Source organism: Poecilia reticulata, chromosome 3 (genome assembly GCF_904066995.2).
Source record: "Poecilia reticulata chromosome 3, P_reticulata-male-v2, whole genome shotgun sequence".
In the NCBI taxonomy this organism is placed as follows: domain Eukaryota; kingdom Metazoa; phylum Chordata; class Actinopteri; order Cyprinodontiformes; family Poeciliidae; genus Poecilia; species Poecilia reticulata.
The window spans coordinates 5694183-5712159 of record NC_088832.1 but is presented as its reverse complement, the minus strand read 5'-3'; the positions used below and the strand labels follow the sequence as shown (position 1 = coordinate 5712159).

Below are 17977 nucleotides of genomic sequence, written 5' to 3'. Positions count from 1 at the left end.
CAAAAACAAAAGAAAAGGTCTGCAACTGTTACCATTTCACGCTATACCATATGTGAAGGAAGTTGTGCTCAGTGTCTTCTTCAAGGGTTTTCATGTTGTTTCCTTCAGTGGACAGGGGAAGAAACATATATATATATATATATATATATATATATATATATATATATATATATATATATATATATATATATATATATATGTTTCTTTTGATTTAAATTGTGTTCAATTTAAATCAAAAGTGGCAACTGAAAATGTAACCAGTGTTGAAACATTTATCCCCAGTCAAACCAAGTCTACCAGACTACCAGGTACGGAAACACAGTAACAAAGACAACTGACTAAATGAACAAGGTGATCAGGTCTTCCCTGGTTATACCACCATCAAAGCGTAACCAACCTGCACACCACCAGCAGACATGAAAACTACAATCCACATGATCAAGAAAGCCTAAATAAGGCTTTTCTCTAAATGTTGAAAGCAAGAACTCATTGATGGTGTTTCTAGACTTTTGACACAAATCAGAGTAATCGTGAGCCATTAAGTTTATTGGTGTGAAAAAATGGCTTAAAGTCATGATTAACAGACTGGAGAGTCTGTTAAAAAAGAAGAAAATCTAAATACCTGCCTAAGCATCGCTCTCTGATGTTTTGATCAAAGCCCAACCTGAGGCTTGTTGCACCCAGCACTGTCTCTTCACATTATGTGCAAGATGTAGTAAGCAAGGATGCCAAAAGCACATCATTTGAATCTAAAAAACAAAATATATATGGCTAACTTCAATGGATAACTTTACTTTTTTTTAGCGCGGGTTTTATCTGCCTTTTTGGTTGAACTGACATCGTCCCTGTGTAGGAATTCTTGTCCAGCCCCCCAAAGCGGGTTGTAGTCCTGAACCTCTAAGGAAGTAAATTACCAGAGGCCCAAGTGAGTTGGGAAAAGATCAGAACTTAGCCGACGATGCTAGCAAGTCGGTCACAGTTTGCGGTTTGAGGCCAATCAGGAAAGGCATAGACCACCTCACAGCTTGAACACCTAACATGACCACAAGTGTCATACAGCAGCGAAGCCAGGGACAGCGATGATAATGATCTGGAGGGGCGGCGGTAAGACAGCACACAGCACCAAAGGCAAAAACTGTTCCGAAGCGAAACGACGCTCGGCTCAAAACAGCAGAATCGTCTGATCTGCCTTTTGATCTTTCATCCGGCCGAGAGATGATTGACAGCCTGACAGCCCGTCTCTCTTTGAACCAGAAGTCTGACCCCTGCTGCACTCGAGTGGGTGAGAATGTTGCCGCGCTGTGACAGTTTGCGCTGCAGGATTTTTTTCTTTTCCAAACTTCAAACGCGAAATGTGTTGCCTTGTAAATTTGGCCAGTTAAGAAATAAAGAACGTTAACTTTGGCCATTGCACCGCCTGGCATTGAAACTTGTTTCCGGGTTTCTGGTTGGAAGGTTGTTGGCGATTCGTTTTGAACAATTTCCAGTCCGACATCGGGGCTGAAAAAAGCTGTGCTTGCATGAGATGGGATGGAAAGCAGTGAAGCAAAAAAAAAAAGTCTCCTACTAAAGCCAGCTTCACTGAGGTTAAGACAGCCACTGGGCATGGACTAATCATTTTCACTGTCCAACACTGATGCAGAGCTCTTTGATCTACACAGCAGTTTCCAATGGATGGTCACATCTTTTACTAGCTATATAGAAAGATATTCCAGTCATGTAGAAACCAGTCTGAAGAAACAGAAAGAAAAAAAAAAACACTCAGCGTACTCAGTCAGTGGTCTAACGCTTTTAAATGTCATATTGCATGAGAAGAAAAGTGATAGTTGAAAGGTTGAGAGTTGTTTGCTGAGAAAACTGAATAAAACTGCACAGATTTACATTGCCTAGTAATAACTTTTTTCACATTTTATCACACTACAACCACAATTGGATTCGTATCTGATGTAGCTCCATATGTGAACGTGGCACAAATCTGACTTTTTTGGGATGAAAAGATTAGAACAGGAACATTCAGGCTGCACTGAACCACTGCAACCAAAGAAATTTGGATTTGGGTCACAACTGACTTCTGCATGAACGTGACCTTTGACCAGCCTGTCCCACACCTGGTCCTCAGGGCCTCACTTTACGTCATGTTTTAGATGTGTCTCAGCTTCCCTACACCTAATTCAAATAACAAGGTGCTCCAGAAGTCTATTAAACCTGTGAACCTGTGAAAAAAAATGGAGCTCCTCTGGCTTCTCCCATTGGTCCAAGTGCTAACTACAGAAACATACCGGTTGGTCAGAAACAACCAGTCAGAGCCAGGAGGAGGGTAGCGCTGTCAGTCATGCTTGTGAACACACTCATCACAACTGCCCCTTTTTTTCTCTCGGCTATGCTACAACGTCTTCCCGACAGTTGGACCTGTCAGGAATGCTAAGGCTAGTTAACATGGCTACAGATGACGAAGGACCTAAAGTTTTTCTGGAACGGTAACACAATGAGCAGCGCGTCCACAAGCTTGACTTACAGCACCGATCAGCTGTCTCTGACTTTTAATTTTAGATTGGAAGTGGTGCCATTTCTGCAGATCACTACAGGGGCACTGGGAGGATGTGGAGAAGCTCAATTTTTCTGTAGATTATTTGACTCATAAATTGTTACAGTTTTAACAAATATGTAAAAAAAAACACCTTGTCCCCCCTAAGGGTTATATGCCGTAGCTTAAATCATCCTCAACAATAAAATATTGAAATTGTAAAAAATACTTTTGCAAGACTTTCTATTCAGCTTAAGCCAACATCATTTGGTCAGTTATTGTTTTGTTCCAATGTTTTAGATTTTTATTTTCCTAGTTGCAGAGAAAAGTTTATTAATGGTTCTTGTAATTGTTTGTTTTAATGAACTCCGTCGTCCCATGATGTTCTGTTATCTGGTCTCCTCCTCAAAGTCTCTGTGATTTACAGCTTTTCCTCTGGGAACTCTGAAATCCTGCAACTTTTTGAGCATTCAGCGCGCACAGATATCATTAGATACGAAATTAATCGATCCAGTGAACAGCATAACGCTGCTCACAGGAGAAAATACAGCTTGTAAAGCAATAATTCTGCTGCAAAACCATTTAGCGGGGGATTGTCAGTCAATGCATCTGTGCTGATTCTCCAAATAGCACCATCACCAACCCCCCTCGCCTCCACTCAGTCTTACTCTTAATGTTTGTGTGTTCATTCTTCAAACAGCAGCCTGACAGCAGCGTCTCTCCTTATTTCCCTCAGTGGGTCCAAGTTCTGCACGCTTGAAGAACTGCCTTGCGCTGTGAAAACAGTAACCTGGGTGAACTTGTCTGTCAGTCAGAAAAATAGACTCTTAGGAGATATTACACCTCTATACCTGGGTGTTCATTGACTTGGAGCTGTCAATCTGGATCCAGCTGCTGTGCATTTCTATCCAATTTATCACAAAATCACTCAGTCATCCTCTTCCCGTGAACTGGCTGTTCTCTTAGCTGGCGAAGCTCACACACGTTGGAGTGTGTCGCATTCGTATTCACTGCAAGATGAAAAACCGCTTGTCAAATCAAATGACTGAAAATTCGCTCAGTTTTGATGAAGTTATGTAGAACTTCAGGGAACGCTTTTGACTACCAAACAGCTGTTTTCAGAGTCGGTACGATGATGTGGTATTTCCTTCACCTGAAGGTAAATTGTTGTTGGACTGTTAAAATAATAATAGCAATAATAAAAATAATAATAGTAATAATAATAGATATTATTTATAATGCCCTTTAAATATTGAAAGGCAGGAAACAGGAGCAAAACTTGAACTTGTAATGGATAAAAATGAATTAAAATTAAATATAAGAATAGATGCATAGATAAAAGAGATTAAAACCAGTATGTAAGAAAATGAACCAAACATTTTTCTAAAAATAAATGTCTTTAGGCCTTTTTCAAACAGTCAGTGGACTGTGGTGCCCTCAGTGTCATGTAGACCTCCAGTACTCTGAGATGCTGCTACTCTGGTGATCAACAAGAATCGTGCAGCTACTCATTACTCCTTTCTTGACATTTTTATTTCTTTCAGGGTTTTTTTTGTGGGGTGGGGATTTTTCTGAGTTATCATCTCAAATTTTGAATAGCTGACAGCCTATTTTTATTTTAATGGTTGTTCGCAATAAACTGCTTAGTAGAATTTTTTTATGTTTATGAAGGCTATTGACCTCGATCTTTTTCTATTGACTTCTTATTCTTATTCTGTTTTATGGAGGTTGGCAAAACACTGAGAACTCGCAACCTCTGCTGCACATGTGGGACAAATGCAGGTAATGCATTTGGTATGAGCCCTCCATCACTCACTCACTCTTTGGTTACCATATTTTCCACACTATAAGGCGCACCAGACTATAAGGTGCATAGAATTTTGGGGTTGCCGATTTGTACTCTATTATTAGACATCCATATTTGTAAAGAAGTGGTCCCCGAGTACTTTATATAGCAGTCTGCCTCAGTCACTGTTTCACTCACGGTGTTGGTGTTGCGATATTGTGCCCAACTACTTTCTGGGTAACACAGACCAACCGACACGCTGCCGCAGTCTCTGTCTCTCTTCCCCCGCCCCTCCCCTCCTGGCTTTAAATGTATTATCAAACTTTATTAACAAACCAGCGTTCTGACAACTATCCCAGCATGCACCGCGCACTTCTTCTTCTACGGGGGAAATTGAAGTCGGCGGCTGCTTACTGTAGTTGCTAGACCTGTTGTGACTCAATACTGGTCCATATATAAGGCGCACCGGATAATAAGGCGCACTGTCGGCTTTTGAGGAAATTGAAGGTTTTTAGGTGCACCTTATAGTACGGTACTTAGCAACAAATTGTTGAGTAACTTGCGCAGTAGCAGTTTAAAGTTTCATCATTGTGTCTTAAAGTTAAACAACAGCATGGACTGAAAACTGCAGAAAGAGGTAAAACTGACCACTGGGTTACTGGACAGAGTGTCCTCTAAGCCTATAGGCATAGATAAAATAAAGAGTATTGGTCTAAGCTCTAAGCCCAGTTGTACACCTCTGTTACGCCAAAGCATAACGATTTGCTATCAGACGTGTGATAAGAAATCACGCGTCTGATTTGTTATCACTGAAATCTGTAGGAAAAAGATCCAGCAGTAATTACATGACAAAACAATAAACGGTACATTCTCAGAACCAGACTTGCTCTGGATTTGCTACGTGAGCGCGTCTGTCGTTTGATTTCTTGTAAAAAAGAAAAACGACAAATTACTGCGACTTTACTTTGCTCCCCCAATTAATTTTATTTAAGCTGTTAAGTTCAAATGTACATTTCACACCGTGTGGTCGATGTACGTTGATGACAAGGTTCTGATAAACTTCCCTCCAGTTCAGGCCTGAGGTAAACTCTCTCTGGTGTGGATGCGCTGATGGACCGTAAGATTCCCCTTCTGAATAAAACTCTTCCCACACTGGAGACAGCTGTACGGCCTCTCAACGCCGTGACTCCGCAGATGGACAGTCAGACGCCTTTTCCTCCGGAACGTCTTCCCACACTGGTCGCAGATGTACGTCCTCCTCCCGCGTTTGGAGGCGAGCTTCTTGGGCAAAGCGGGAAGGCTCTCAAAAAGCTGTCTGTTCTCTTCAGGATGGGGGAGCTGATCACCTTTAGTGTCGCCGGCTCTGCTCAGACTCTCATCATGAACTACGTTCAGGTGGGCGCCACTAGAGTTCTGTGGAATAGAATGAGGGCGGACAGTGAGAGAAATGTCGTAGAATGTTGAATTCACAAAACAGAACGAAGAAATCTCAAAAGATTAAAGTTCTTTTAACCTTAAAGTATGTCCTACTTTTACACTATAATTAATATGATTTTTTTTTAAAGAATCATTGATTTGCAATAATTCAGTCCAGATTCAATAGTTTTAAATGTATATTAAAGTTTGAGGTAATCCATGACATTCACTTCTTTATTTTTATTGGAGCCTTGCAACAACATTCCATACATGTACATGTACAGGACTTAAAGTAAAAAAAATCCTGAGCCTGAAGCTTATAGTGATGATAGAAATTTACTATAGTGTTGCTATTGCCACAGTTTAATAAAAAGTGTCTTTGAATAGTGCAACAATTGCTTCTAACAAGCTAAACACTCAAACTTAAATAAGACTTCAGTACATTTCTACTCAAAATGTAAAATGTCTGTGCCCTAAAGGTTTGCCTTACAGGCAAAAATCCCTCAACATTAAACAAGAGTCCTTTCAGTCAATGTTTTAGCAAGTAATTTAGAACATGCAACATTACCCTCTAAAGCAGTGTTTCTCAACCTTTCTTGGGCCAGCGCCCCCCCACCCTTCATCCAGGTCCCTCACCGCCCCCCACCAAAGAATTTGTAGGCTACTTTGCACTCACCATTATTTTATTATAAATATTAGTATCACTATTGTAGATGTTTTGATTTTTATGCTTGTTTCTGTATTTATCATCAAGATAATTTCCCAGAGAACAAAAAAGTCATGGGAATAGAAATTATTTTCACAAGTGTCTATGAAAAATTTTATGAACATTCAACTTAAAATTTGTAGGCCTAACAGCAGCCAATCAGAGTGGAAAATATATTCTTGTTCTGTGCCATTTTCTAGTTGTTAAATATTCCACAAAATGACCAGATAAAAGATGTTCAACATGCCAGTTTAAACTTTGAACTATTTGCAAAACGACTGAGCTCTGCAACATTAAAACATGAATAGAACTGTAACTACATTAATCATAGCTCTTCTTCTCTTCAGTGTTTCTGTCGGTTTCTGGTGGTGCAGCTCTGTGCTGCCTTCAGGAGAATGGGACATCAGAGTATCATCATGTGTTTCACATCATGTGTTAATTTTTCACTGTTCAGCGTCGGATTCTCTGTTTTTATGCCATAATTCACATCTAGTTCGTAGCTGCGTTTTATGTCCCGCTTCTCCTGTTTCAGAGTTTTGCGCAATGTGCGCGTCTTTTTTTTTTTTTAACCCCCTAAGGTAGAGGGCGTATCGATGGGGAAAAGGCAGACTGACATAAACCTTTTAAAACAATAGAAATAATTTCTGCATTCTGATTATTGAAATTTAAAAGTGCTGTGTTGTTCCATCACGTTTCATACCAGACCACTTACAGCACCGGTGTTAACGCTATAAAATGAACGCTCTCTATCGTGGTATCACCTATGGAGGGATTTAAATGGGTTCATTTTTCAGAGGGATACACAGTGAGGGTATCGTGACTTTAGTAATTACATGTTTATAAGAGCGATTTTCTGTTGTCCATCCATAAAAGCGGGCAGCTTACAGACGCACAATAAAACACTTTTTAATATAAGTTGCTGCTTTGACATGATCACAGAACTGCCAAAACGTATGTACAAAAATCCTCAATAAAAAATAAAATATTAGAAAATCAGACACCAGACAAAGTGAATCACAGCCGGTGTAACGCTGACCTGATGCGGTCAAGCTACTAGCAGGAGCGGAGCTGCGCCGAAAGCTACAAACACTGAATAGAAGGAGAGCTGCCATCGATACAGTTGCAGCCAGGCATGATTTAATGTTACACAATACAGTTTTACCAAGTTGCTCAAAGTCTAAACTGGTATTGTTGTGATTGTAAGGTGTAAAGTTTACCTTCGACCAAAAGCCCCCCAAAGGAATCCCAGCGCCCCCCTTTTGTAAAAATGTCCGCCAACTTCCCGTCTTGTCCCCTTTCCTCTAGCCATGCCCAGCGCTACTTGTTTTTAATTCCTTTCTCAAGTAAATGTGTTTCTTTACCGGGTGAGACAAACTCCATCTTCTTTCATATCGTATTTGATTTAACCGCCAAACCGAACGCATGCGCTTCTTTTCTACAAACCGTTTTACAGTCATTGGTCAAGAACACGGGAGCTAGAATTCTGATTGGCAGACATCTTTGTCTATTATCTACAGTTTAGTTGAGGCGGGCCGTTTGGTCCAATGCTCGCTTTGCTTGAAAGTCTGGCCCCCAGACGGAGCTCTTTACGCCTAAGTTTCAAACGTCTGACTAAATAAATCTTTCTTATTTGTAAGAAAGATTTATTTCTTACAAATTTCTTACAAATAAGGATACTCACACATCCTGTGAGTATATCATCTCACAGGATGAGTATATCATCTCATCCTGTGAGATGATATACTTACCCATGTATCCATAACAACCGGAACTTTAAATATCCAGCAAGTTATTTTCGCAATTTACCGCCTATTAAACGAGTGCCCTCCGGATTAATTACACTTTCTGCAGCTGCAGCTGTGAAGTTGCCGTATTAACCCGATATTTGTTGGAAAGTGCAACGTCTCCCCTTTCAGAAACCGTTGGAATTTTTTAGATAGCGCTATGTGTGGCGGAATTACGGTACTGCAAATTTAGATGTGTTGCCGCCCACACGTTCCGGTCTAGAAGGGTTAAGCCCGGAGACTACAGTTTGGTTGAGGCGGACCGTTTGGTCAAAAGCCGGAAATCCGGCCCCCGGCCGGAGCTCTTTAAGCCCTGACATGTAATCGTGAGGATTTGTTAAAAGTTGAAATTTCTTTTACTGCAGTATCCTTAGCATTGTCCTACAAATGACAGGCTGTGATTCTTTAAGGAAAAAAAAAAACGAGAAAAGAAAATGCATCAATCAAACTCATTTTGAATCAAACTTCCTGAGTTCTGATGTTCATCAGTAGAAAACAGAAACTTAACATTTTCAATCATTATCTTAGTTAAAAAATATTTGAGTTATTTTAATTAATTAAGGTTTTAGGCATGAGCTACCATGTAGCCCGGCCTTATCTACATATTTAACCACTGATTTTAAAATACAACAATCCAGTTTTCCACTTGGCCTTGAGTTGTTTTTGTTTTGTTTCGTTTTTTGGAGTTTTTTTTTTTTGCTTTTTTTGTTTTGATTTTAACCAAAGTGGCAATTTGGGGTTTTATCAGTTGACAGACCGGTCTCCTCAACCAAATAAACAGAATAACAGACATTATCTGCCACTGTCTGTACCAAAAGGCGTGGTTTGCAAAACATGTGGATTGGGATTTTTATCACCTCTCAACTCAACGTTCTTGTTTGAGGCTCCTTGTTAAAAAAATGGATTTTAGATTTGCTCTCAAATGATATTTTGTTGCACTTTAATTAGGAAAAATGCTAATTTTAGTTCAAATTATTTGTAGACACCTATACATTTTTCAAACGTTATACAAAATACTTTATAGAAAAAAAAATACAACACCTAAAGGTCAGAAATGTTATCCTATATCAAACTCAAATAATAAAAACTTTGTGTATTGGTATCTGATCCTGTATTTACTTGACATTGGATCGATATTGGACACCTGTAATAATAGCACTTACTAGCTCGTTACAAGTCGTTACAAGAAGTTGAGAACAACTCACGCCTGGTAAATACGTCGTTGGGCTGGTCGTCTTCTTGTTGTCTTTTACCAGAAAGTCCTCCATGTTTGATCTAGTACTGGTTGGAACAGATAAGCCCAAGTCAGAAACATCAATCACAATACATTTCCAGAAGATTTATACATAAACAAATTTTTATTTCAAAAGTAAACATATCTTGCTTTAAAACAAATTTGACAGAAGAAAAGAAAACGACTAAAGGTGCAAAAAGAGGCACTAAAGTGAAATCGAATACTCTCTTCTACGTAATAAATCATCTTTAACGAACTTCGGTTTGAACTTTACTCAGGGATGAAAACAAACAATAACAGGTAACAGTAACATGATTCTTTTTGTACATTAAAGACAAAGCTACACTTAAGTTTACATCACTTCTAATGTAAACTACAGGTTGTCAACGACAGAAAAGAAACGTACCATTCACCTGTGAGAGAAGTCCAAAGTGTCCTTGGAGGTTAATTGTTTTGAAGCACTTACTGTTGGTTCCCAAGGGAACCAACAGTAAGTGCAGTTTAAAACACTCAAGTTCTCGATGTGTTTTGAAAATTTTACAAACGGACTCAGAATCAGCTTTATTCAAATGCAATTCAAAAATACTTTATTGATCCCAAAAGGAAGATAAATAATTATTCTGCAGGTTTTTGAACACAAACAAGAAATTTGATTTCCACTTTGCTCGAAGTTAAGGCACTTTAGATATACATTTAAAATATATACATATCCAAATCCTATACACTGCATAAAGTAAATGAATCAAAATCAATGTTGGAATAAATTACAAACAAGGCATTGTTACGACTGGCTCAATGTCATAACAAAAACATGAAACCATACCATGGTTAAAGTGAAATAAAGTAAATGTTTATTAACACAAACAACTATCAAAACAAAAGAAACTCAAAAGTGCAAAAGACGGGGAGCTGGGGCCTGGCAACTACCATTGCCTCTGCAGGATGGACGCTGAGGGCCATAGGCGACAAACCACCAACGATCAGTGACAAGCCACCCAGCAGCCGCTGAAAGACGGAGACAGCCAGCTTTAAGTATCCTGCACTCCAATCACCCGATCAGGCACACCTGCAAATGGGAGGAGCACAAAGAGGGACAACAAGACCAGCCTACAAGGCCCAGGGCCGTCACACCCCCACCCATAAAAAGCAGGTTCCTACAAGGAACCCTGCTCCTGCCTAACTCACCGTGCGTAAACAAACACAGCCACCATTTTCACCAGTCGTACTTAGCAAAGTAGATATGTAATGCCCAGGTTTTCTTCTCCCTACTCCACTTTCCAAACCAGCAACTGGTGCACTCAGAAGCTCTTTTAAGGACAAAAAAAGGAAATAAAGAGAAAAGAGCACAAAACAAACTACTAAACTAGAGCGCGAGATAACGCATCGGCTTTTACATTGTTTTTCCCTTTAATGTATTGAATATCCATGTTAAGACGCCCATGAATCAGAACGCTGTCCAACTCATCTGTACCGCCGTCATTCCTCACAGGTGACACTGCGCTATCCGTGGTGCTGAAGGTCTCGCTGCCTCCATCAAGGCTGTTTACGGTACACACCGGGGTAACGCCATGAGGCTGAAATAAAACGTCATGAGCATAATATGCTTTTAACGTGTTAACATGACACAACTGGTTTTTCTTTCTCCGCTCTGGCATTGATATTACATAGTTCTGGTCGGAAACCCTCTCCAGGACCGTATATGGACCAGAAAATTTAGCCTGAAAAGGAGAAGTCATGACTGGACACAAAGCTAACACTTGATCACCAGGCAGAAATGAGCGAACCTCAGCACGGCGATCAAACAGGCTTTTCATTTTCCTCTGCGCTTCAGTCAGCTTCTCTTTAGCAAGATCCCGCGCCAGATACAAGCGTCTTCTGAAACCATTTACATAATCCAACAAGTTTGTCGGTGGAACGGATTCTTTAAGCCCGTGCGCTACCACAGCCAACGGACCCTTAACGTTGTGCGCAAAAACCAGTTCGTTTGGGCTAAACCCGGTGCTTTCCTGGGTTACCTCCCTGGCGGCCAGCATCAGCCACGGCAAACCTTCCTCCCAGTCGCCCGCCAGTTCTGTACAGTAAGCTCGCAGGAGAGACTTCAGAGACTGGTGGAAGCGCTCTAACGCCCCCTGACTCTCTGGATGATACGCTGTTGCTTTACTGTGTCGGATCCGTAACTGCTTCAAAACCTGACTGAACAAATGTGATGAAAAATTCGTTCCTTGGTCAGATTGTATGACTTTAGGGATGCCAAACACCGAAAAAAACTGAGTGAGCGCACGTACAACTGACCTAGCAGTTATTGACCGTAATGGATAGGCTGCTGGATAACGTGTAGTTTGACATATCACAGTGAGCAGATATAATGACCCAGCCTTTGAGCGAGGTAACGGGCCAACGCAATCAATTATTAAGTGCTCAAACGGCTCAGATGCGGCAACAATTGGGCGTAATGGGAACGGTTTCAAAGTCTGATTGGGTTTAGCAATGAGCTGACAGACATGACACATCTTAATGTAAGACGATACGTCCTTTTTAAGACGCGGCCAGAAAAAATGTCTGAGCACCCGGTCATACGTTTTACGTACACCAGAATGGCCCGACTCGTCATGAGCAACTTTGAACACTGCGGAGCGGAGTTTAGTGGGAACCACTATTTGAAATACTGGCTCACCCACAATGTCAGCATGGGGTAACCATTTCCTCACCAACAACGAGTCCTGCAGGAAGTAGCCACATGCACAATCCGTGATTTCACTCAGCGGGCGCACCTGATCGAAGAGACTCTTAAGAGAAGCATCAGCTTGCTGCTCCGCCACGAACTCGCTGCGAGACAGAGACATGGGAAAACTGGACAATGGAAGAGTCATTTTTTTCACACATTTTTCCTCTTTCCCGCTCTGAGCACGCGTCATGGCTCGAGTAACTGCGCATGCGGTAAAAACATCCGGGAATTCCCTGTTATTCTCGTCAGTCTGAGAAATGACTCGTTTAATCGGCTCCGACTTAACAAGTCCATCCAACTGCACAATCTCCGCCCACAAATGTGTCCCAGCTAAACCGTTACCTAAAATCACAGAGACTCCGTCAATCGGCAAAGCAGGGCGCACAGCCAACTGTGCGTCACCCGTAAATAGTTCACAGTCGAGATATACTTTATGTAGTGGAACAAACAAGACGTTTAATCCCATTCCTCGAATCGGAACACAGGCACCTGTCTCAGATTCAACCGAGAACGGCAAAACATCAGCTCTAATGAAAGAGTCAAACGCGCCAGTATCCCTAAGGATCTTAACTGGAACCTTCTCCGTGCTGTTTGGCAGTGACACATACCCATCACGAATAAAAGGCAGATAGGAGACGCCTACTTCAGAACGCTGAACGTTCTTCGCGTCCTTTAGATGATTCTGCACCGGTGCAGCCAAACCAACACCTTTAGGAGCAGTCTCAAACCTTTGCATTTCAGCTTTAAGCTGATAACAATCCGCCTTAATGTGTCCGCGTTTGTGACAATAATGACAAACCCGATCATCCCGAACAACCGGACTTTTAAATCGTCTGGCCTCATTTAGCTCAGCGACATCAACCCGATCAATGCGGTTCCCGCTTCGCCCAAAAGATTGTCTGAAACCAACCTGATCTGAAAAATCCTTATGCGTCAGAACGTATTCGTCTGCCAACACTGCAGCTTCAGACACGGTCTTAGCTTTCTGCTCATTGATGTAAGTTGCTATGTTTTCCGGCAACCCGTTTTTAAACTCCTCCAGCAAAAGTAGATCGCGGAGCTGATCAAAGTTTTTTACCTCCTGTGCAGCGCACCACCGATCAAACAAAGCGGTTTTTACACGCCCAAATTCCGTGTAACTCTGATTGTCGGATTTTTTAAAGCGGCGAAATCTTTGTCTATATGCCTCGGGTACAAGTTCGTAAGCCTTTTCCACTGCACTCTTCACTTTATCATAATTTAAACTGTCACCAGGTGACATCGAGGCATAGGCTTCCTGTGCTTTACCCGTAAATACGCACTGCAAAAGCAACGGCCAAACATCCCTAGGCCACTTGAGTGTCTTAGCCACACGCTCAAACAAGACAAAATACTTGTCCACATCCGACTCTGAAAACGGTGGAATCAAACGAATGCATTTATTAATGTCAAACTGGGCCCCTGCAAGACCACTGTCCTGATCAGCAGAACCGCGCGCTGAGTCGCGTTTCGCAACTGCCTCCAATTCCAGTTTGCGCATTTCAACTTGATGTTGCAGCTCCAAACGACGCATCTCCAATTGCAATTCCATTTTACGCACTTCAGGGTAAAACGGCCCAACTTCACCCTGTGTGTTTGGTGCGGGAGGTGGCAAAACCTCTTGCTCAACCAATGCGGCGTATAAACGTCCTTTAATAACCCCCTTTTTCTCTTGTTTAACCACAGGTATGTTAAAATGAGCAGCAATGGCTATGAGATCGTTTTTAGTAGTACTATTAAACTTCTCCAAAGAGGGATCAGCTACAAAACTTTCCAGGTCAAACTCCATTTTCAGGACGAAAATTAATCACGTCACAGAAAGAAAAAACGCCAGCTAAGCGCCAACAACAGCGTGAAGTGAAAACAAATTGAAACAAGTGCACAATGGGTCCAAAGTAACCATGTCCCCACTATACTTTACCTGCCTGCCAAGACTCACCTGATAAACTGATTCCTGGCTCTTCACGTGGATCGGCGGCGGGTTTATTAAGCACCAAACCAGTAAGAAATTAATCTTACGGACTGCCCCCGAGATCACTGCTCGCACAGTGAACGCTAACCGCAAACCCCCACGACACTATCAAAATAAACAGGTGAAGTCTAAAGCGACAGCACCTCTTAGCCTAGCAGGAGACACAGTCTCTAAAATAGAACCAACACTGATGCACAAGCTCAAAAACATTTCACTCACCTGCATATTGAACCAACCTACCAAATACGCCACAGCTGCCCAAAACAAGCCGGCCAAAAAAAACGTGTCACACCCAAATGGTGACGTCAGTGCTCACTCCTACAAACACGAAAAAAGATGAATGACAAAACATCACGCATTCAAACCATCAAGTTTACAAACTGTAGGAATTCTTGCTTTGGACGAGCCCCCATTTGTTACGACTGGCTCAATGTCATAACAAAAACATGAAACCATACCATGGTTAAAGTGAAATAAAGTAAATGTTTATTAACACAAACAACTATCAAAACAAAAGAAACTCAAAAGTGCAAAAGACGGGGAGCTGGGGCCTGGCAACTACCATTGCCTCTGCAGGATGGACGCTGAGGGCCATAGGCGACAAACCACCAACGATCAGTGACAAGCCACCCAGCAGCCGCTGAAAGACGGAGACAGCCAGCTTTAAGTATCCTGCACTCCAATCACCCGATCAGGCACACCTGCAAATGGGAGGAGCACAAAGAGGGACAACAAGACCAGCCTACAAGGCCCAGGGCCGTCACAGGCATCTTAAAACATTTTTACCTTTCAGCTGCTTCTACAATGTCAATTAATTAATTTATAACAATCCAACACTACTACTTGAACCAAAATCAGCTTATAGTAGTTTTAACATGAGTTGTATCTTTGGACTACATACATTTTTAATGAAATAAAATTTCATCTCTGATTGTAGCGCTAACTTTGGCCTTTTAAAAGGATACAGGCCTTTAGCATTAGCAACTATGCCTAGCACTAGCATTAGAGCGGTTAGCATGTCAATAGCTAATTATATCACTATAATGATGTAAAATAGACCAAAGCATTTAAAGCATTGGGACAATATACAACAAACTCCCAATTTGGATTATTTATCAAGGTATCTCAGTATCTGACAGTTTACTTTGTAACTTATCTGTACATTAGCAGCAAGCTAACTGAGTTATTCACTCACTAGGATGTTCGCAGCTATTTCTCCACAAGTTGTCACTTCTGTCACTCACAGACGGGTTACAAGCTCCACAGTTTGCTCAGACAGCACACATGTGAAGAGCATGCCTCAGAATACGGGAAAAAGGACTAAAACAACTCTAGTCCTGCGGTCTGCCTGTGACTAACCTGGAAATATGTGACTGTGTTCTCGGATCACCTGCCTGTTTGATTCAGTGTTAGTTTGACACCTACTGCAGTTAAAACTCGCGCTGTTCGGTGCTGTCGGATTATTAACCCTTCCACTGCCACTCAGTTCTCTACTGCTTTTCTTCAGCTCTGTGGATCATCTGACTTCCTCCACTCCGATACAGAAGAGCTCTGGTCCTGGTTCTATTCCTGTCAAATCATCCTGGACTCGGTTGCTCCATTAAAACCAGGCAGCCAAGGATTAAACCTGAGCCTTGGTTTAATGACAGAACTTGTGCTGCAAGGAAGGAATGTTGTCGTGTTGAACGCAAGTGGAAAAAGGATGAATTGCTGGTTAGTTTTAACATTTTAGAAGACTGTTGGCGTCTCTACCAGAGCACGGTTAAAGAGGCAAAAAGGGAATATTTGGCAAATATCATTTTCTCAAACAGCCATAACCCACGTGTTTTATTTAACACCATTGACTCTGTACTTAATATTCCACAGAATGCCTGTTTGGAAGCTTCTCCTGACATGTGTGATAATTTTCTGCGTTTCTTTATTGAAAAGGTTGGTAGTACCAGGGCTGACCCCTCTGTTTCGGTCCCTTGCTCTGCTGCTTTCACCCAGTTTGAGCCTGTGACTGTCTCATTTTTAGAGGACGTGGTTGGCCACATTAAGCCATCAAGATTTTTTAAAGATATTTTATCTAGCATAGGACAGCCTGTTCTTGCAATTATAAATAGCAGTCTGTCCTCAGGTGTGGTCCCTGCTAGTTTTAAACATGCAGTAGTTCAGCCACTGATTAAAAAACCTGGCCTTAATACTACTGTTCTGGCTAATTATCGGCCTATTGCGAAGCTGCCTTTTCTTTCTAAGGTTTTAGAAAAAATTGTGTACTGTCAGCTGAAACAGTTTTTAGATGACAATGGCATTCTGGAGGTTTTCCAGTCAGGTTTTAAAACTCTTCATAGCACAGAATCTGCTTTAATAAGAGTTTTTAATGACATCCTTCTTGCATGTGATTCTGGTAACCATGTTGTTCTGATTTTACTTGACTTAACTGCTGCCTTTGATACAGTAGACCATGACATTTTAATATCGCAAATACACGTTGTAGGTTTTGATGGCACTGTTCTTAAATGGTTCAGGTCTTACCAGGAGGAGATATTTTAAGGTATATTTTAAACCTGTTATTACAGATCTTGGTTTTAAGGTGGACAGTGATTTTAAATTGGACAGCCAAATCAGAGCCGTGGTTAAGTCCAGCTTTTATCATTTAAGGCGATTGGCATCAGTGACATCTTTTTTTTCCAGGCAGCATTTTGAAACAGTGATCCACGCTTTTATTTCGACTCGATTGGATTACTGTAACTCCCTTTATCTGGGAGTCAGTCAGTCACTGCTCTCACGTCTGCAGCTGGTTCAAAATGCTGCTGCTCGACTTTTGACAGGAACTCAAAAGAGAGAGCATGTGACCCCTGTCCTGGCCTCACTTCACTGGCTGCCTGTATATTTTAGGATTCATTTTAACATTCTTACATTTGTTTTTAAATCACTACATAATCTTGCCCCGGCTTACCTCTCTGAGCTTCTTCACCCGTACAGACCCTATTGGTCTCCCAGGTCAGCAGATCAGCTGCTCTTGGAGGTACCAAGATCAAGAAGGAAGCTCAGAGGGGACAGGGCTTTCTCTGTCATTCGTCCTAAGTTATGGAACGACTTGCCTTTGCAGGTCAGAGAGGCCCCTTCACTGTCCACTTTAAAAGCTCGTCTTAAAACCCATCTATTTTACTTGGCTTTCAACTCCAGCGGGATCTAGTTTTAAATTGTATGTTTGTTTTTAAGCTGTAAGAGTTTGTATTTATTTATTTATTTATTTTTATTGTTATGTTGTGTTTTAATGTACAGCACTTTGTATCAGCTGTGGTTGTTTTAAAGTGCTTTGTAAATAAAGTTGGTATGGTATGGTATGGTATGGTATGAAACCAATCAGTCTGTGTCGGCCACGAATTAGCATTAACAGCCATCTTTGTTGGGCTCTGAACTTCTCTCTTCACAGTTGGGTTGGATGTTTACAGCGCAGGCAATTTCTGGTAAGATATATATAGCGTTAAGCTGGCGCGTGACACACGTCACAGTCAAACGTTAGTGACTGTTTCTCAATTGCCTTTGGTTAAAATCTGGACCCTTTGGACAAAGCAAAGTGTAAAAGAAGGGGCTGGTTTTCACCAGGATAGTTCATATGAGCTGGGAAAGTAGTCAAGACGGAAGATATGGATTGGAAAAGAGACACCAAGTCTCCTGAGAGTGGAGATGAGAGTGACTATGAGTGAAGATATCTGAAAGAAGTGGATGTATAGAAGGATTATGCCTGGAAGAGGTTGGGGAAAACTCTGAACACTGTAAGAAGGCCAAGAAGGCTAGCAGAAACAGATTCCAAAATCACAGGA

General features: G+C 41.4%; 1 protein-coding gene and 1 long non-coding RNA gene across 5 annotated transcripts; both read right to left on the bottom strand.

Annotated features, from left to right (window-relative positions):
- Positions 1 to 1763: 1763 nt before the first annotated feature.
- LOC108166164 (uncharacterized) lies at positions 1764 to 15985 on the bottom strand. The gene is made up of 3 exons (XR_001776427.2): positions 15361 to 15985; positions 3376 to 3534; positions 1764 to 3298 (listed from the first exon to the last, which is right to left on the bottom strand). It is a non-coding gene; the product is annotated as an uncharacterized LOC108166164 (long non-coding RNA).
- Positions 5270 to 9970, bottom strand: LOC103462225 (uncharacterized). 4 transcript variants are annotated; one of them, XM_017303856.2, is made up of 3 exons: positions 9864 to 9970; positions 9380 to 9497; positions 5270 to 5723 (listed from the first exon to the last, which is right to left on the bottom strand). In XM_017303856.2, exons 2-3 carry the CDS (start codon positions 9482 to 9484, stop codon positions 5382 to 5384), a joined length of 447 nt encoding a protein of 148 aa, XP_017159345.1. In that variant the 5' UTR covers positions 9485 to 9497; positions 9864 to 9970; the 3' UTR covers positions 5270 to 5381. The 4 variants fall into 4 exon arrangements, with proteins under 4 accessions (XP_017159345.1, XP_008403101.1, XP_017159344.1 ...); XM_008404879.3 differs by having other exon boundaries at positions 9422 to 9497; positions 9864 to 9967; XM_017303855.2 differs by having other exon boundaries at positions 9857 to 9966.
- Positions 15986 to 17977: the final 1992 nt, after the last annotated feature.